Source organism: Cupressus sempervirens, chromosome 4 (genome assembly GCF_028749045.1).
Source record: "Cupressus sempervirens isolate cs-2001-9-10 chromosome 4, ASM2874904v1, whole genome shotgun sequence".
NCBI lineage: Eukaryota > Viridiplantae > Streptophyta > Pinopsida > Cupressales > Cupressaceae > Cupressus > Cupressus sempervirens.
The window spans coordinates 733,656,278-733,678,455 of record NC_143121.1 but is presented as its reverse complement, the minus strand read 5'-3'; the positions used below and the strand labels follow the sequence as shown (position 1 = coordinate 733,678,455).

At 32.8% G+C, this 22,178-nt stretch overlaps 1 protein-coding gene across 6 annotated transcripts in view; it reads left to right on the top strand.

The window, feature by feature from the left end:
• The first annotated feature begins 9,750 nt into the window (after positions 1-9,750).
• The window catches only part of LOC149563438 (uncharacterized), a 123,384-nt gene continuing 110,956 nt past the window's right edge, over positions 9,751-22,178 (top strand). For 3 of the 6 annotated variants that reach the window (XM_089826696.1, XM_089826692.1, XM_089826698.1), the window contains exons 1-3: positions 9,764-9,949; positions 10,067-10,195; positions 15,709-15,786. In XM_089826696.1, coding sequence (XP_089682822.1) covers positions 10,127-10,195; positions 15,709-15,786 — 147 coding nt within the window. In that variant the 5' untranslated portion in view covers positions 9,764-9,949; positions 10,067-10,126. Of the gene's footprint in view, positions 10,206-13,997; positions 14,090-15,708; positions 15,787-22,178 lie in introns of all 6 variants that reach the window. The other 3 variants (XM_089826695.1, XM_089826694.1, XM_089826693.1) reach the window with 3 other exon arrangements.

The window sequence follows — 22,178 nt, the reverse complement described above, 5'->3', positions numbered from 1 at the left end:
ATATCTATAGATTTAAAAATGGTTAATTGAACTAGGAAGGGTTTTGAAAGAAATGTAAATTTTATATTGAAAATTTGATTAGTTCATCCTATTTTTCCTATCAGAGTATTGATATAATTTATGTAAAATAAAATGAAATTATATATTAAACAAGTTGGGTTTTGGAGGGGGAATTGTTTTATCTAATATAAAATGATTTTATATATTAAAAAATAAAAAATAAATTAAATAAACAAAGGAGAAGAGGTGGGCTTTACCCCACCTCCCCCCTTTTTCCTTACCTCTAGCAACATTACTGTTGATTGTAGGATACTGCGATAGTAGTAGTACTTTATACAGTTGCGGCCGTAGGGCGACCGCATGACCTTAAAGGTCAGCGGGCCCTAAGCACATTATATCATGTGTCTCAAAATGTTTTTTTATAATTGTTTTAAATTATTAAAATGTTATTAAATTTAAATTGTAATTTATTTAATTTATTATTTATTAATAATTTTATTAATGATTTTTATTTATATTTAATAATTTAATAAATATTAATGAATATTAATATAGTTGTTTATTTTATAATTATTTATTAATTAAATTAAATTTGATTTAATTAAGTGTGATTAATAATGAATATCATTTAATGAAGTTTTAAATTTATTTTATTGTTATTATTAATAATATTGATTTTAATAAAATTGTAATTGTTTTATTTGAAAATCAATAATTATTGTTTTAATAATTTAATAAATAATTACCTTTAAATTATTTTGAAATAATTGACTTATAATCGAATAAGGGTAATTGTGCATTTTATTCAAATATAAGAAATGAGTTAATTTTTAAGGGTAAACTATGAATCTCACCTACTTGAAACATACATTGAAATAAATACTTAAACCCTACTATTAACCCAACTATGTGTTTTCAAAATCAAACCAAACTATGAAACTACATTGCTATTTGTATGTTGTCTATGTTTTGTGTTTGGGTTGACTAGAGTGTTGACCGGTTATAGGACGTCTACCAGAGGCTTGGGAGTTTTGTAATTGTGATATTATGATGATTTGATCTTGATCTTTTAAACTCAACCATGGTAATGTGTTTGGAATGCTTTATGATGAGTTTGGTTATATTGTGCATTATTGCCTTCAGTGTCCTTGTATGATTACGAGATAAATGGTATGACATACTTGTCTTGACCTTTGAGTCTTCGATCAATTATTTTTGGGATGCTTTCCAGTTGCTCATAGAGAACTGAAGGGTTATTATGGATTAACTTTGATGTTTTACAGTCACTTGTATAGGACTGAGGTGAATTACTATGATTCTTTGATTTGTGATTTTATGAGCTTAGGGTAGGTTATTTATATGTAATGTCGGGAAGTGGCTTGCAATGGAGGTCAGGGCCCAAAGTGGTTGCTAGGGTAACCCATTGTAAGTTGTTTAATAAGTGAATACACTACACTAAATGGGAGTAAAATGAACCTAATAAGAGTCTTTGTTTGTTCTCGCCCATGCCTCGAGTTCTAGTATAGACTGGGATAGGAGTAGAGAGAACACTTGGTTGTGACCACGCATCATTAGTATGCCTTGTTAGTGTGAAAGGATACTAGTGTTGCATAGAGTCACTAGGGGGCCAAAATCAAGTTAGACTGTCAAGGTAACTCTAGCGTTGATTCATGCGATGGTACTTACTCGCTTACATAGTAGATTCCTTATGTGTCTTTGTTTGCCTCTAGGTCTAGATGTTGATTTATCTTGGAACCTTTGAGTTAGATTACTTTTAGGGTTTCCTTGACATAGACATTACTTTTGATTTTGGGATTGATATCCTATTTGGGACTTGAGACTATCTCCTCAGCATGGTGGGAGTGGACCTTTTTGGGTTACCATGAGGTCAGGTGGTAGTGCTTTTTACTTTTACCATTGAGATCCGTCTATTGATGCTGTGACTGGAGTTCCTTGTCTACATTTCCTTTCATTCTATCTTTGTGTATTATGATGGATGATCATATCTTTATCATGGATGATTTCACTTATTGTATTGTACTTTGTTTCACGAATCTGAAAGGATGATGTAATATATATATATATATATATATATATAATTTTAGCCTTTCATACCCCGTGACATGTATAGTGGATGATTGTGCATTCCAAATTTTATTGCCAAGTGGCATTCGAAACAAATGTATATTATTTAAGTGGAATGGACTTGTAGTTGTACTTTCATGCAAATGTGTTATTTATTAGACTTAGTATTATTTAACTTTAAATGTGATTCAATGTCTTGGGATCCTTAAGGAATGTAATCTGTTATGTTTTCTTATTTATGGTTGGATGCTATTGCTTCCACTACTTTACAATTTTTGTGTATGTTATTCTTTTTTTTTAAAAAATGTTTGAGAAACTTAGTAAAAATTTAGGTTAATTCTTTTGGATCCCTTGGTGGGGCGTTACAATAATATTAAGCGGGGGGGTGAATTAGTATTCTACAAACTTTTGCCCACAATTGGATATTGTTAATTATTTTATAACTTGCATATGAAATTAAACCAACAATACAAAACAATAAATATAACCATGCATAGAGAGAACTCATAACACCATTATTTGTTAACTAGGGAAACCTCAATGGGGGATGATAACCACAAGATGATCCACTAAACAAAATATTCATGTTAAGGATATTGACCCTATTAGGAGTCTATGAATACATATAGAGTCTCAAGTCCTTGTTAGAGGACTAGGCCTTATTAAAACCCTCAACCCTATTAGGATTTGCTTCAACCCTATTAGGATTTGGTAGAGCAATTACAATGAATGTAAGAAGAGCCCACTGCCCTAACATGCAATATACAATTAAGTTTCTTCACAAGAGTAGATATACATACAATATTGTTTTACTATTGTAATTCACACTTGCTCGCATCATAAAATATCATGTATTTATCCTTCACAATAGTTTGCATCACATACATATCACATTCGCTTGATTGCTTCACATCGCATCACATCACTTATCATCTCTTTTAGCTATGCAAGATATGATCTTTACTTATACCTTGCAAATAATATGAACTCTTGATCGGTCGGCCTTGATGCTTTTACACACTTGACTAATTATAAAATAACTTTGGGTAAACATTTAGGATATCGGCCCACCATGATTAAGTAATTATTTTTTTTCCAAAATAATTCCTTGAGCCGTGTACTTCAATTTATTAATGTGCTTTGTTCTTCTCTATTAATTACCTATACTAGTAATCCTTCTGTAGCTTACGTCATACTATCTGTACAGATCTGTGCACCAACATACATCATCATGCCACTATCATCTATCACTCCTCAACTACACATGAGCTAACTTGAAGTTTTTCATCTCTACATACCATATTTGTCTCTATATTGATCTAAACTATCTAACACTTAGACAATTTTGTAGTTCTGATTACATCATGAAATACCAAAATGGATATGTTGCCATAAATGACAACACTCATATATCTACCTAGCCATATTGCCAACATAACTAACTTTCATTCACCTATCCCATAAGGCAAACATCTTCATTATTATGTTAGCATTTGTGATATCTTTTAAATTGTATACATTCCCTTTAGATCTTTTACCCGATGCAACCAACTGTCTGAATTTTAATTTGATTTGACAACCATGATCATCAAAAACAACTTCATATCCATGATAAAAAAAAATTTGACTAACACTTAAAAGGTTGCACTTCAATCCATCAACATAATACACATCATGAATGGACATTTTTTCACTAAGCATCAAAGAACCCTTGAACCTTTAATTTGCCTTGAAGAATCATCACCAAAACTAACATTCCCACCTTTGCAGTTAATCAATTTGTCAAACTTTGTTTTATCTCTTGTCATGTGTCTGGAACAACCACTATCAATTATCCACAAGTCCTTTTCTTTATAATGTAGAACCATTTGAACAAACATAGACTTATTAATCTTAGGCCTCCATATCTTAGTCACTTTAGTATCAAATTCTATATCAACTTGTAGACTAGCATAAGATTGGTCATTATGAAATGACTTAGTTTTTTAATTCCTCATAACATGACCAAAGAGATTGCATTTGTAACATTTTAGACCATTCATTTTATGAAAGGAATAACCAAAATAAAACTTTGAATACCTTCTTGATATGTATCTGCAATTACTTATTCCATGTCCACATTGATGACACATGAAGCAATACCCATCAAAGAAAGAAGTGAATCTGTTTGAGTATCTTTTACCCATGAATGAAGTGTTTGATTTAACCTATTTTTTATCATTATTAATCTAATTAAAATCTACATTTTAACCTGCGTTTGAAATAAAGATTTATCTTTCTTGTCAATAGAACATTGTCCAAGTTCAAAACCAAATCCTATTAGATCATTAGTTCTTCTTTGTTTCCTTAACATATCATCCAAAGTAGTGTTCTCATATTTTTCTAACTTTATTTTATATGATACTACTTTGTTCATTAACCTTGTACATTTTTGATCTTTAGAACTTAACTCTTCCTTAGTGACAAAGACAATTCTCTTTTGTTCCTCAACTTGTAATTTCAATTATATAACTTGTTGATTCAATTCCTTAGTTTCTTTTTCAAAGTTCTCTTTTTCCTTTAATAATTGATTTTCTTGAACACTTAAATTCCTTTTTAATTCCTTGATCTTTTTAAGTGCATAAATTCACATTCTAAATCAACCTCAACAAGTTCAACATCATCATCACTCTCTAATTCTTGACAAGTAGTTTCTATCTAGCAATGAATACAAATTCATTTTCATCACATTGAAAACTACTAGATTTACTATCTGATACACCAACACTCAAACTCTTCTTCTTAAAGAACTTTTGTTTTATTTATAAAATTTCTTTTTACTTGATTTCTCTTTCTCATCATCTACTTCATCATGACTATTATAAGGACATTTAGATGCAAAGTGTCATATTTTACCATGATTAAAGCATTTGAAAGGAAGTTTACCTTTGTATTTACTCTCTCCTTTCTTTATTATCCTTGATAAATGTGCTTCAAGAACATCAGGATCTTCTGATTTTGAAGAGACTTGCTTCACTTTCTTTTCCACTTTGAATGGTACTTCTTTTCTTATTGATTCCTACTTGCCAAACTTTCTCATTTCATAAGCTACAAGTGCTCCATGATTATCTTCTATTATATACTTGTAAATATCCCTAGTTTATACTATATAACATATATTACAATCATATTTATCAGGAAGAGATCTCAAAACTTTCTTTACAACATCAATATCATCAATTTTTCACCAAGTCCTCTTATGCCATTTACAATTTCATCTATCTTAAGGGGATAGTTTTCTACCTTTTCATCGTCACCCATCTTAAGGTCTTCAAATCTTACTTTCAAATGCTATATCTTGGCTTCTTTAACTCTATCATTACCATGATATGTTTTTTTCAATTTGTCTCATACTTCTTTAGAAGAACTGCAATGCATTACCTTAACAAAAACACCTTTAGATAAACTGTTAAGTATAGAAAATTTAGCTTTGAAATCAATTTCATACTTCTTCTTTTCATCAGGATCTGTAGGTAAAGTATTAGGAACTTTATAACCATTAACAACTGAAGCCCAAACATCAACATTAATAGATAACAAATATGTTTTCATCATTACTTCCCAAAAAGCATAATCTTATTATATAAAAAATAGGAACCTTTGAAGAACTATCTTGACCCATAAAAGATAAGTATTCCACTCAACAAAAAACTACCCAAACTTGTTAAAATTGATGTAGGGAACCTTGCTTTAGTACCACTTGTTGGAATACAACCACCACTAAGAGGGGGGGGAGGGGGAGGGGTGAATTAGTGGTTTAAAATACTTTTCAAAACTTGAAACAATCACAAGTTATAAAATTTAACACATGATCAAGATAGGTAATGTATAAAAAAGTGACACAATATTTTAATGTGGAAAAACCTTTAGGGTAAAAAACCACTTTGGATCTGAAACTTTATTGGCTTCTTGGGAGCTGCAACTCTAGGAAGCACCAACACCCTATTTTAGAAACACCAATCCCTTACAACTAAAGCACCAACTTCATGAATACAAGAAGCACCAATTCCAAAATGAACAAATGCGATATAAAATCAAATGATCATCTTTGTTATAATACAAATAATGAATCACTAGTTTCAACTTCTTGTTGAAAACATAATGCAAGATATACTTTTATTCTTCTCTCTTGCTCATTCTTTACACCAAAATTTGCACCAAAGTATACAAACCTCTTTCAATGAATTTATCAGATGATGACATGTATAATGAGATCTTTAAAAAACAATGATTGCAATAAAATGATTTGAATTAAAGTCTTTCAAGCTATCAACTTTCTTGAAGTGATAAACCCTTGTTTCTTGTCAAAACATCAAGTATCCCATGTTTTCTTTTTCCACTAAAATATATGGTCAAATACTAATATGAATGAATAAAGAAGCAATATATAACCCTTCTTGTACCTCTAATCAAATTCTGCAATGAAACTTAAATCACAAATGGGAAAATAGAAACATAAAGCATTACCCTCTTCTTTATTGTTAAAAACTTGCTTGCAAACTATTCGATCTACAAACAATTCCACATAAGTCTTGCAACTTCTATCAAAACCACCCATTGGCCGTTTTAGAGGAATGTATCCTCTACTTATAAACCAAAAAAATTGACATTTTGGAGGCAAGTACATACCCCAAACTTCAATTAGACCAAAATTGCTCAAAACTATTAAAACTATCATAACAATTTAGTAACTATTTTTGATAAACATAGTTTTTCTCTTTCCATACATGCGCTATAAAAAACCAACTGAGCCCAATTTGAGAGGACACAAAGACCTTTCCAAAATGTATGATAGTTGGGGTCTAACTGATAAAAAGCCTATCGACTTTCTAATAGACCAAAACTATTTATTGATAATCATTTTATTAACCAATGTGAACATTAAGTGTTAATTGTAAAACACTTAAGTGTTTGACTTGAAAAATATTGAAGGACGTCATATAAGATAACTATATGATGTTAACCATACCATATGCTCATTATAATTACATGGACAAATTATTGACAACAATCAAAGACCAAATACTAAGGGTTCAATAAAGCTCCCTTCCAATTGGTGATCAAACCATTTTAACTATAGGTCCTACTCAATACCATTTAATCTGTTTAAAAAAAAAAGGACTCTTCCCTTAATGTATCCATAACATTTTCTTGCCAATTATTTGAAACATTTTCTTCCTTGTAAGAGTGAGAGACTCCTATTGTTCTCTTAATCTAAGATTGTTATTGCAAAATTTAGATAGACAAGAGACCATCTTGATGGCTTCCCTAGTATCATCATCTTGATGTAGTGAAACATTCAACTTAAAACCATTATCCTTCTTAGGTTTGATGTTGGAAGATTATTAAAATCAAGGCAAAAATTAGTAGAGATGGGGAACAATTGAAGATAGTCACAAGATTGACACAAATAGGGGAATGTCCTCCATTAAACAAGAAGGAGAAAATGGAGGCATGGGAGTAAATTCTATCCAAACTGCAACTCTTTGCTACTCAACTTGGTTATCACACCATGCAAACTAGATATCAGACAAAACAATTGTCTTCTCTTCAATTTGATCACCAAGGTTAAATCTCCTCTTAAACTTATCCCAAAAGAGATGCTCATTACCTTTCCAACAATGCTCACTACCCTCACATTTATCTTTACTCTACTCAACCATTTTAAAGTCCCCTACAAACACCTAGTGTATGTTAGGGAACCCTTTAGCTAGCCAATCTCAAAAGCTATCTTGATCTCTATAATCATTTGCAACATAGATATTACATATTCCAAAAACTTTGTCTTTCTTCTTAAAGGTGACCTATAAGGTTCTTTGGCACAGGGAAACACCATTAGATAAAATATTATCATCCTAAATAGGTCCAATGAGGATGATAATACCACATTTGCCTCTTTCATGGTTAGAGTGGAAGCCAATAGATTGGTCCCACAAGAACTTCATCATTGCTTATGCTTGAAACCCTACCACCTTAATTTCTTATAAGTAGACAATATTAAAAAAGAAGAAGTTGTTATACCATATTCTCACCACATACTTTCTATCACGAATCTCTAGACCTCTTACATTCCAACTTTGAATGTTCATCATCATGGAGTTATCTAAGAGAGGGTTTTTGGTTCTTTATTAAACCTATTAAAATAATTAGGGATCTTATTGATCTTTTGATTACTATTGTTGGATAAGTCTATCCATAGTTTTCCTTTTCTTTTTAACATTTAAAGTTTGCATAAGACCTTGATAAGATGCTTTGAATTATCACTAATGACTCCTACATGTGCACTAAAAGTCACATTTAATTATTTGTAGAAACCTCCATCATGGAATGCATAGCCCCAGGTTGGGGATCACCCTCCTCCAACAAAGGCTAAATACCACTCTTTATTTGATCAACTCTCTCACTAATAGTAGCAAGTGCTAATTGTTGAATAAAAGAAATAAATTCATTTTGGAGTATGATGCTTTTAAGAATAATAAAATCTTAAATATTGGTATAATTTATTGAGAGTAGAAATACTCATCATTATCTTATATAAGTAAAACATTCAAAGAAAAAAAAAAAAAAAAGAAGTTTCAATCAAATAAGCTCTTTCATGAACTATTTTTAACCTCATGAATATTAAAATTTTCCTTATTTTCATACGACATAAACCCAAACTAAATAAAAACAATACAAATACACAAATTTCACCATTAAAATAGCTGAATATCACATGTAAGAAGCTATTTCCACCTCTACTTAACCGAAAGCTATCTCCAACATGAACACTTTCCATCTTTCGAAGCATGGTCAAAACTTCATAATCATAATCTAAATTTAAATGGAGAGGTATATTCTGTCAACATTAAAGAAAAAAGTTTGTCAATGAAAAATTTCGCAATATTCTGTGGACAAGACACATAGGGAGGAAAAAATCTTATTACATTAAAGAATTTAATCCCACTTCTAGTCATGATGAAAAGGCCTATATAAGGGCACCTATTAACTGGAAAGCAAAAATGTTGATGGCACAAATTAGAACTAGTTCACATCAGCTGCGATGTGAAACTGGTAGATGGCAAGTTCCAAAGGAAGAGTGGGCAGACAGAACATGTTTATTTTGCAATATGGGAACAGTGGAGACAGAGCAACACTTTGTCATGGAATGCTTGGCTTACAACGACATCAGATCTGATTATACAAAAATTCTGCAGAACAAGGACTTCAACTATTTATTTGAGGAAGATCAAGTGAAGAGAACAGCGGAGTTGATTATCAAAATTCAGAGAAGAAGAAACAAGTTAACCAAAACTTTGCAACTGACTAGTTTGGCTCCTGACTCGGGAGGGCGATTGCATGGGTCCCATAGACTACTTTAGTCTCGTGGACGTCATTAAAATCTATCATATCATATCATATCATTCCGATAATAAAAAGAGGTTGAAATGTTTTCTCTATCGCCTTAAATTCCGCGCAACAACGCATGACGTGACCTTCCTCTCCACAAAGCATGAGTTTAGCAATGGCGTGGGCGTGAAAAAGGTGATGAAAGGGAACCGATTCTCGTCCAAAAATTGAAAACCCCTCGAAACAAAATCATTTTTTAATACCCAACCAAATATACAATAATACTATTTTTCAGTGCATAAAACAAGGGAATAATAATAAGGTTGCTAGTGAAACAGCCGCGGTCAGGCAAGGCAAGCAGGCAATGCCGTGCTATGATTACTGTTATCAATTTTCCTCATTTGTGTTAGTCAAATTGGAATGGACGAAAAAACGGAAATTTAACCCCCCCAGAGATTCAAAATCTTCAATCGATGGATCGGCGTCAAATTTTGGAGTAATTGGCTTAAAACCCTCGGCAATCTGTTAAGGATTCAGAATCCGATTTAAATTCTGCGTTTTGGAAAACTTTTTGATCAAATTTTAAAAAACCCTTGTGTTTTGAAACCCTAAGGTCACAATGCGGAGCTACAGGATCTAGGAAAACCTCCGACACTTATCGTAATCCGCTGCAATGGTAAAAAGGAAGGAGAGAAGTTTGGAACAGCTTTATAAGCTATACGCCAAGCTGACAAAGCCTCGGGTGAGTCAAAGTATGAATGTTTTAAGCTCCGATTTATCATTTATTGAATTCATTTCGTTTCGCGTGCTGTATTTATTGTAATTCAACGTCAAGTTGGCTTTCCTTCCTTATTGATAGTTATTTAGAGGAATATTTGCCCTGCATACCGCAATTTCTTCCACGGGCTGGAATTATTCTCTTATTGCATCTCTAGGTTGTGGTTGCATGCAAATTTTGAAAAAGATTGTTATTGATCAGTGAACTGTGACACTCACCGTGAAGTCAATTAGATGTGGCGGAATGTATCATAATGATTGCAACATCGTCTGTTTATAAGACACTAAATAGGGGAATGCGCCATCAAGTTTAGAACACTGTTCCACTTACAAACCATAACCTTTTGGTCTGTTAAACTTTGCCTGTGAAATGCACACAGACTTGACAGCATGAGGAACACATCTAACGGTGCTTGAACATTAAATTATCACTTTAATAAGCCTGGACTAGGGTTTGAGCCCCAGACAATCACTGATCAAAGGAAAAATCCTCGTGGCAATTAGTCTGCCTTACCACTAGAGCATGGCCTATGGCTTGTACTAGTCAAAACGCTGGACAAACCAAAACTTAAAATATTGTCCTTATATTTTTCACTCAAGTTCATAATTATTTTGATGGCTTATTTTCTAGTATCCATAGGCTTTTTCTGTAGGGAAGAACTACCCACACATGTACACAATATCCTTAAGTATAAATATCATTTTTCTGAAAGTGTTTTTGGCGTAGTTATGCAAAAGAGGATAACAATTTTGAAATTAAAATGAGATATTGCGTTCTATTCGTTCACTGGTAAAATGAGGCAATTTTCGACCACAATGTCCCTTTGTTTGAAAACAAGTTGCAGAAAGGAGCCACTGCTACAGGAAAACTGCGGTAGCCAGAATCAGATCCGGCAAGGCCAATTTTCCAAGCCATCTTGAACTGGAGAAAAGATTTTGATATTTTCAAATAGGGTTTCAACATGCAAATAATGGCTTTTACCTTCTTTCTTAGGTTGCCAAGTGTTTTCCTCAAACATGAAGAATCATGCTGAAGCTTGGAGAGTCTTGTTGAGTCTATGCATTTTGTCTTGTCTCGAGTCATTGCCATTCAGACTTGGGAATTCAAAGATTGACTTGGAGAGCCACACAACTATGGGAAAAGCAGAGGCTGATATTCATTGCTTTGTGGATGTTATTATTTCTTTTAGAGTAACTGGAAAGCACAATCAAGGTGAATTTTACCTTGTAAAAGTAGTGCATAGCTTATAGGTACCATAAGATAATAGAATGCATGGTTGCTATTCATTTGACAAGGGTCACCATTTTTTGTACTAATAGAAACAGCCACATATTTTTGAGAACTGCCTAAAGAGGACAAAAGCTCTTTAGCAGGCTCTGTCGTTATCAACTCTTAACTCGCGAAAAGGAGCTTATCGTTCATACGAATCATCATTCAAACTGAATGGAAAAAATAGAAGTCTTCAATTACATTCTGTACTTGAAAAAAGGAGTTGATGTTGAGTTACATATGTTGTTTGCAAAGTTTGAAAACTATCTGAGTACTCCCTGAGTTGCCCAGTACTCTCTGTTTTTTTCGCTGGGCAAGTACTCACAAGTTTAACACTTGCATTTTTATAGACACAAAAAACTATGGGTAAAAAATTGATGCAGGTAACACACTGTTTAACATTTGTTCTTTACATGCTGTTTTGCTATAAACCATGCATTTTCTCTTTCAAGACGTCAATTTTTAATTTAATACTCTTTGTGATTGAATTTTACAAAAATAATATGCTTCTTTAGGAGATTTTAATTTTTTCGTTCTTTCTAAGTTGCTGAGTTTTGTTGAGTTTTCTTAAATTATTTGCCAGGTTGAAGATTTTGGGCTTGCCAAGTACTCTCTGAGTCCGAGTCTGCAAACTATGGTTGTTTGATTGCTTCAAGATCAAAAAGAGTGGGTGATCAATCACAATGTCTGGGCTTTTAAATTAGGAGGCATTATTGGAGATTTAAGTTCATAATATTGCAGCTGTGGGATTAATTTTGTGTAATTTTGGTGGGTGGAGCTGTCTGAGCCTTAAAGTTGATAGGATATATCTTACTTAAGAAAATGATTTGCTCTGAGTTAAATATGCTGTTGTGTAAAAATGCTCCAAGATCAAATAGAATGGTTTATCAATCAAAATATCTGCCTCTTTGAGTTATAAGGCATTAGTGCAAGGTTCAAATCCATGTTGTTGCAGTGGTGGGTATCTTTTTGTTTACTTTTGGTGGATGGAGATGTCCCATTCTTGAAGCTTAGGCCCCATTTGGTTGCAAGAACTAGGCAGGAATAGGAAAATCTAAATACCTGCATTCGTCAATTTGACGCCTGTTTGCAAAATACAAAATTGGAATTAGAATTTGCCTATCCTAATTTGACCTCAAATTGAGCATAACAGAATTCCTGAAAAAAGATGGAATAAGAATAGCTTATTCTTATTCCAGTTTTAATTAAACCCAATTTGATGGGTTGTTGGGTCCATGACTTTGCCGTTTGATTGTAGTTTGCCACTCAAATGCATTTTTGGACTATTTTCTCCATTCATCATAAGATATAAACCAGGTCAACATTATTTAACATTAATGTGTTTTTTTTTAAATGACAAAAAAACTATTATTAGATTTGATATCTTATCTAAACTTTCATAAAATTATTTTTACAAATAAATCTTGTGTTTAGTCTTATAATTAAAACTATGTTGAAAGATCATTTAAATATCATATTAATGATCTCGACTTATTTGCATTTTTTATTTTCTTTAATATATTTAAAAATAAAATGATTTTAGTTTTGATCTTATACTCATTAAAATAATTTGATTAAATTTATAATATACAATATAATATGTCCTTTGAATTTTGATGAATTTCAAAGGTTGTGGTATAGCTTTCACTTATAAAGTCAATTTAAAAAATCAAATAAAGGCTAATTAAAATAATTTGGCTTTTTAAAAAATTAATAAAAAACGAGATTTTATAAATAAAAAATCTTGTTTATTTAAAATATTACCAAACTTAAAAAATAAAATTAATTAGTAAAATTTTAAAACAAAACTTATTCCAGTTCCTATTTCAATTGTTGCAACCAAACATAGAATATGCATATTTCGACTCCTCTTCCAGGTAAACCAAACATGTCAAAATGATATTCCAAAACTTATTTTAAGAATGCACGAATACCAGAAGAGAGCTTATTCCAGCATAGATGAATGTCGCATTTGACAATTCTAGGAGCCAAATGGATCCTTATAGAATAAGTTATATCCTATTCAGGCATATGTTGAAAGAGCTTTTAATTGAATGTATTTTTCAGTATTGTTGGAAATGGACCCAATTTTATTACTGTGACAATGACAATGGGTGTAAAGGCTGCTGCCCAATAACAAAGCTTTCATAGGCATTTGTTGAAAAAGATTCTATGTAAAAATATTTCTTCATAAATTTTATTATTTGATGATGACAGAGTATGTAAAAACTGCTGCTCAATAACAGAGCTTTCATTTGCAGTGAACTGAGATTCAGGATTGTTAAACTATTCCAGCAAGGCATATGATATAAGACTACGCTCTTAGGTCCTAGACGTGAAAGAAATAATAAAACCTATGAAGTCTCAATGTTGAGTGTGTGCAATTGAAAATATGAATTGAATTTCCCATATCATGTTTATCTCCAGGTGGTCCCCTTGTAGTTTGTATCTTGGGATAATGAAATAATTGGTTGGTATGCTGGGTAAATTCCAACAGGTTAGCCCTCATTTTTTGATGCAAACGATAGAAGTAAGGAAGGAAGGAAGAAAGAAAGGACAAAATCAGTGTTCACAACTGACCTGAAATAGGTAAATGGGAATCAGTCTCAGGGTAAATAAGACCCTACGTTGAGCAAGAGAGTTTGTAGATAAAACAGGAAACTGTATGGACTTATTTCTTATTTCTATTACATTTAATGTTATATTAGTCTCATCATACAATCTTTATATAGTTTGTTTATTGTAATGATGGATCATGGCTTGTGATTCAAAATTTATAATTAGTCAACAGGCTATTATACAACAACTTCTGATCATAAATTGTAATGTCTCACCTGTGAAAATATTCTGCCTGTCAGACTTTTGTTGGAAAAAGATGGAAAAAAAAAAAAATTCGAAAAGATTGGATCTGCTGAAAGTCCATGATAAAATTATTTTTGTTGCAGTTTTTTTCCCTTGCATCCCACTTGAATGTTGTATTCTTCTATTTTTCCTTAAAAAAATGTTATGGCCACTATCTCCCACACCTTAGAACTTCTTAGCATATCTGTCAATCATGATAGAACATGCGCATTTCTTTGTATGTAATCTTCACAAACCACCCTTGATCCTAGGTTTTTAAATGTGCGCATGAGATGATGTGAACCAAAATCATTGTCTCATTTGGAATAACTAAGTGGAAGACAAAATTATCTTCTCAAAGTCCATGATGCAATTACTTTTGTTGCAGTTTTTTTTCCTTGCACCCCCACTTGAATGTTGTATTCTGCAATTTTACTTAAAAAAATGTTGTGGTCACTATCTCCTATACCTTAATACTTGTAGAAGTTGTTAGTATATCTGTAAATCATTATAGAACATTCCCATATCTCTGTAAATTACTTTCACAAACCACACTCCCAATCCCAAGCCCCCAAAAATGTAAAATAAAAGAATGTGCCTTTGATTATTCACACTAGTCAACCTAATTGGTATTGCCGTTTTCTTTCAAAGTTAATTTGAATGAAGGTTCATAGTGAGCTAAAAACTTCTAAGGGCCATTGACCAAGTTTGGCCACAAAATTTTGTGCTCTGAAGCTTTGGGAAGAGATATGCGAATGAGAGTGAGCACATATCCTATAATGATAATTTTTTGGGTGGATGTCATCCAATGTGACAATAACATAATTTTAAACTCTTGCCACATCAAGGAACTAAAGGTTCCCAAAAAAAACTAGAGTATTGCAATCACTATATTTTCAAAGAAATTGGGAGTTGCATGCTGAGAATGCAGTTCATTAATTCATCAGGATCATGAATGAGATTGCTTTTTCAAAAACTTTTGTTTTTGTTTCAAAATTTTGCACTGGAAAATTTGTGCTTCTATGTGTATGTGTATGGCATTGTCATTCTATACTATAATAACAGAGCTTGCCTTCCTTTGTTTCTTAGAGTGTAAATGATTGGATAACTTGAAAAATTATTCATGATACAAGAACATTTTCTCTTGCTAATTTAGTCAATTTGAGTCGCCAAGATCTTAGAATAATTTGTAAGACCTATCAACATAAAGATGATATGTAATCACACATTTAACTAAATAATATGGGTTTCTAGTTTAAATAGCTAGACATGAACAACTTTTAATAGAATTATGCCTGTTCTTTTGTTAGTCCGGTGCTTTCATTTTGTACATGTCTTCCTATAGATAACATTTTTATATTATGCAGTTAACACCAATTCTGGAGGGAAATTGTCGTATGCAAGGACCTGTTGATGAATTTGATTCAGACACTGAAACAGATCTGGTAAGAATATACTACTAAGAAGTAATGAAATTGGTTTTTCCTTCACAGCTATATGTCACCTACTAGTTATTGGGCAATATTTCTAGAAACAGATGTATTTGAACATTATATTAGACAGTACTGTGTGTAGCAAATGGATTTAGGGGGCTGCATGGTTATTATCTTCACCTATTGCTATCGTATCCAGCTAGTTACATTGTGTTTGTTATTCATAGAAGCTGGTATTTATGGTATACACTTAATGATCTTTGGGCTAATGCATGGGCATAAAGTTTATTTTAGGGATCAGGGTAGCAAATTACCTCGAAATTGAGGCAAAAGGTCTACATGTTTTCTTGCTATTTTTTGGCTATATGTGCTAGATTTTTTTGTTTTTTGTGTTCGGTCAATACTGATCAATCCTCTATAATATTTGTTGACCAAATTTGAAAATTCTAAATGAAGCTCTGTGTTTTTATTTGGAAATAATTTAAATGTTAATTATTTATTTTTCCCAAAGTTTTTTTGAACCCTCTTAGATGTCAGTTTTTAGTTGCATGGCTGTTGAGGGTACAATAAGTGACCCTTTGGCAGGATAAAAAGTGCAACGATGTTGTTAGGATATGTCAAATGTTATAGATGCTTTATTTACTGTCTATAATATTCATAGGAATTGTATTTTTTGCATATGTAAGGAACAATATGAAGAGATATTGTAGAATGAGAAATGATAGGCCATTAAGGAATCCAAAGGTTTATATTTGTATAAGAATTGTGAAGCGCATGATTTGGTTCTGATAGGAAAACAATTGCTTCTTATGCTACCTTTTTCAATTCAATTCCATTTTTTGAAGAATCATTCTGTGTATAGTGTTGCTTCTTTATGATATTTTCTTTCATCTTGCAAAAGCCAATGTTTCTCGTCTCTTTTATTTGGATTGGTTTTAAACTAAGTTACCAAATTTTCTTCTCTCTGCTGGAATTCGAGATTCAGTTCGAATTTGCTGTAAATTCTGCCACAAACACTCAAATTCAACATAAAGTCTGTCAGAAGGACCTTGTAAGACTTTTGGAAGAATTTTGCAGACTTTTGATTTGATGCACGAACCTAGAAAGAATTTGGGGCGAATTTGACTTAAAATGTCATTTTCGTTGAACTTTTTAAGTTTTTTTTGCCAACTTAGGTCAGTTCGACCCACCAACCCTAAAAGTGACCATTAAAGACAAAAAAGGTTGTTTTATATGTGATTTGTGCATTCTTTATGTTATTTGGACTAAAACATTAGCATAGTGGTATATGAACTTATTTGCTGCTGCATACATATATTAAAAAAAACATATATTCTTGTACGGACAAACCTAAAATGAATCCCAACCCAATTCGAAAAAAAATTGGACCAATTTTGGACCTAAATCTTGAATCCGCATCCATAATAGAATCCGAACTGGCAATATAGGTTTTAAATGCAGGAGTTTTAAACGATTTGATCTATGGTGCTGCTCATTTTTGCACTGGTAGGTTTTTTATTTGGTAAAGGGTGACGAAATATTCAAGCAACTGAAGGGAAAAGGCTTCTAGCAGATATATTTCTTTTTAGCTTGAGGTAAAATGAATTTGAAAGCATTGTTTTACTGACAAGTCCATTTCATGACTGACAATTTGATGTTTTACGGCTGAAAGTTTGATATATTTACTGGACAATTTTATGAATACAACATTCGATTACATAGTTTTTTCTTTCTGTTAGAAAATATATAATGTTTGTGGCTGAGAGTGTTCTGATACTTAAAACTATCATTTGTAAAAGCAAGCTCTACTTTATTAACTAATTGGAGCGTTTAAGGATATTTTCAATTAAATTGTTTATCTTTGTAGGATTTTGACCAGTGTATATTTAGTTCATGTCCACAATGATTAAATTTCCAGAAACAGTAATTCTTTAATGATTTTCGCCCATATAGTGCAGCAATCAATAATCAAAATGCAAGGGGCCCAACAAAACCATACAAGCACCTTGAAGCATTTGTTAGAATGTGACAGAAAGTAGCAATGCTTGTGGAAATTTGGATTCTTGAAAACTTTTGGGATAAAAAGATATGAAAAACTTAGGCATGATTAAGAGAGTGATTGTGACGTGCAATGCATTGGGTTAGAATGCAAATTGACTTGATTGGCAAGAAGCGGCAAGGATGCTATTACTATGACCATAATGATGACTATAGGACAAAAGTGGTGCTTGCAATAAGGTTGCTATTTGTAGGAACTATCTTAGAGTGTGCATATGAACTTCAATGTATGTGCATTGTTTGAAATGCAGCTTTACATTTACATGAAAGGCATGAGAAACGAATTTACCTGGACGAAGGATGCAAAGTGCTTGGGAGAGGCTTTCAGGCATCTACAAGAAGGGGGAGAGATTATATTTTTATGTACTTGTACTTACAAGCTAATGAAAAAATGATGCAATCAGTGTTGACCTTGGTAAAATCCAAATGGTATTCTTACTAATATAGATATATTATGAGTCTTAAAGGTTGGAAACAAAAGAGAATTGACGAAGGAAGGAAAAGGAAGATTGAAGGCTAGTACATGCTAGTCAAGCACTCCCCCTATCATGGGGAGGACTTTAAGCCAAGCCTACAATAATCAAGATCAAAGTAGAATTGAATGGAAATAACTTGGCTTTAAGACTTCTTGCCTAGAAAGACAACTTTGTAATTGTAAGGGCTTTGATACTCAAGGAGTAGAGCGAGATGGTATCCACTCACATCATTACAATGATGCTTTGACAACCAAGGAATGTAGTGGGGTAGTAGGGTCTCAAAGGTGCAAGATGCATGACACTATAAATGGGTCTCATATTTGGGGGTTATAGTATCCACATCCTTAATAAAATAAAATATTTACCACTTTTAGTCACTATATCTTGAGAGGGCGAGGTGGGAGCATATTACGAGCAAATATTGTTTTTCATTACTTTTTGATCACCTTGATCCCACGAGGATAGGTGAATATCGATTTATATACAATGATGCCTAGAACAAAATAACAATTGATATCACAAGTAATATTAGTATCTTAAAGGGTTAAAAGAATTAAAAATTGATTGCCAAAGTAATATGAATATCCCTAAGTTTCAAAAGAATGACACAAATATGAATGAAAATTCTGCTATAATACATTGTTTCTTATGTGAACAAAATATATGCTTTCACAATATGTTGACGCCTAAAAAATGCAAGACTTGTTGCAAATACAATATATGTTGGAATCAAAACAAAGCTTTGGATACAAATACAACCTTTATGTGAGATTACTCTTAGGAAAACAAAGGGTTTTGTTATCTGATCTCTAGGAAACTAAAAGGGTTTCATCCTCTTATCTCAAGAATCCAAGGGTTTTCATCTTCAAATACTTAAGAAAATAGTTGGAAAACTTGTTAATTATTGAAACTCTCCAAGGCCCCTAAAAACTTAGCAACTCATTTTTTTTCTTAAATTTAATTAGAAATGCATTTTTATTTGCCAAATTTAATGAGGAGATGCATCCAATGAGTACATAAGAGAAACAAGGTGAGTCTAGATATGTTTAATCGATTTAAATGCAAATTTCTTACTAAATGACATCATCATGTGGAATGTTGATGGCTGGTAGCCTGATAATCTATAAAGCAAAATTTAACTAGCAAATTGGTTTTGTCATACTCAAAGTAAAAACAACATCAAAACTTTTTAAATCTTCAGCTTCCTAGCTCTTTTAAAAACTAGGCGAGAGGTAGAACTAGTGGTTCTAGTCTTAGGAGTTAGCTGTGGTTGCTTCTCTTTGTTTGGCATGATGAGTTGTGGCTTAACCTCCACCTTAGATGCAGATGCTGTTAGCACATGCAATGACTCCTCATCATTGTCAACTGCCTCCTCCTCAATTTCATGCAATGCGAATCCAATTCCACCACCTTTCTCTATAGCCCGCCTCTCCAAATCATATATGCCATCCTTTGTAAACAATGGAGGCTGCTCCTCTGCAGTCCAATCACTATAAGAATTTATATCATCCAAATCAATTGGACCACTTGATATTTCTTCTACCTTGTGCGCAACCAAAAATCATGTTGCACAAAGACATGGTCATTGAGGCATTCTTGAGCTAACTTATTCCTTTTCTTTACGTGGATGGAGGCCAACAAGCTCCAATCACACTCACGACTAGATGAGTTACAAATCTTCACTTCTTGGCACAAAATCACTGCCAATGACCTTGTAGAAGGTTGGAAGGACATTTTGTCACTAGAGGAGCAAAAGTAATCAGTCACAATGAAATTAGAATGAGCTTTTTTGTGTCCTAGACATTATATTCTTCTACTGCCAAGTTTCTTTTGGCAAAAACTTAGTGTTTGTTTGGCAAAAAATTGCAAAAAACTTTGTGAGGTTTTGGTGAAAATACTTGACATGCAAGTTAACTCTTGAGTTTTTGGTGAGTTTTCGACTATGCTTTAGAGTCTTAGACTATTACCAAGTGCAAACTATGATATGAAGATTGAATGAAACTAGAGATGTCTCAAAGGCAACTAAGCACCTCAATCCATGGCACTAGTTGGACATGAGTTCCAAGTTGTCACTTTCCATCTTAAATCTAGCAATTAGAAGGTTTGCCAATGGTTTTTTTCAAAGTAGCCCTCACTTTGCCATGTATACTTTACTTGTAACTCCTCATTAATAAGTTGTTATGGAATTTTCCATGAGGAAGCTATTGATTGTCTTGGGCGCTACAAAAACTTACCTCTAGAATCCATACACCACTCAGCCATAGTTTATTGTTATTTATTTCTACTCTTAGTTACCGATTCGGGATACAAATCCGATTCGGGCATGTGAATCGGATCCGTGGATTCATAGTTTTTTTCCCAAATAGGATTCGTGAGTGTGTGTGTGTGTGTGTGTGTGTGTGTGTGTGTGTGTGTGTGTGTGTGTGTGTGTATAGTTATAGTTTTAGAACTATGTATATTTCTTTCAGTTTTTAGTATATATAATGCATAAAAGGGTCTTTTTAGGATTAGAAAGCAATTTTTTAAAAAAAAAAGTCAGATTAAATAACTTAGAACCACTTAACTATTGATTCGTGTAGAGGCATGAATCCGGATCTGGATCGGATCCGAATCCGGATCCAGCCTCTTGGGCACGAATCCGGTAACTAAGTTTCTACTACATAATTTCAATGTCTAAAGCCCCATTATTAAAGAATTTTACTATCCATATGAGAAAATAATGATTGGACCTTTTGAAGCAGAATATGTCAAAACAAGGCTATAATGGGATGATAGACGAGAAGCCCAAGAAAGTCACATGAGCTACAATAATAGGGGTCAATGTACAATGAAGAACACACATACTAAGGCAGTTCATTTTCAATAGAGTTACTTGAATGTTTTTTCCTCTATGCTAGTGGTGACATGTCATCACTTGAGGTGACAAGTACACACTTATATTGAGGAGGGGGGAATTAGTACAAGGTGATCTGTTTCTTTTTAAAATTAGTAATAACAATAACATCAATCACACAAGATTTACATGGAAACACTTTCAGGAAAAAAACATGGCAAAAGATTGCTTAGTGTTATCAGTTTTCCACAATCCATTAGAATTTTGACAACTGGTAGCTTCTAGTTTAGATCGTGTGTGAGTTTTTAACATCAATGTTTCGGATCACATGCTGTGATCCATCATTGGGGTGCATGTAAGCGAGAGATGCACAACAAAAAATAAAAGATGAGACAAGGATGGACTCAAGAAATATAGGATTGCTTATCTAAGTTTTCTTAAAAAATTTGTATGCACCAATCTATTGGAGACACCAATCCCCTTTTATCTTTGGGGACATCAACCCACTAGAGACACCATTCCCCACAAATGAGTACAAACTCAGCAAGGAGCAAAGTTTCTGTTTTCTTCAATGGACATTATTCATTTAAATTACCTTCATAACATACACTCTCCTTCGCAAATCTGATTCAATAATGTATATTTTCAAATCTGATCCAACATTTTTTTAACATATATATTCCTTCTCAAATCTTCATATGTTCCCTTCATGATTCTTCATATATTTCCTTCATGAATCTGCATATATTTCCTTCACAAACCTGCATATTTTTCCTCAACGGTGGCGACTATGCCAAGGGAGTCTGCATAATTTAGGTAACAATGATTTTGCTCCAATGCTTGCCTTATGAATCCAACAATCTCTCCCTTTGTCATTGATGACAATGTCTCATAGAAATATTCTATGATATGCTCCCCCTTGCTCTAATTATCCCCGTTTGACATCAATGACAAAGGAAATGTTGGAGCTGGTAGATAATACACTGATGAGCTCTCCCTGAATAATAATGCATCTTCATAAGATGTTCCTTCCCAAG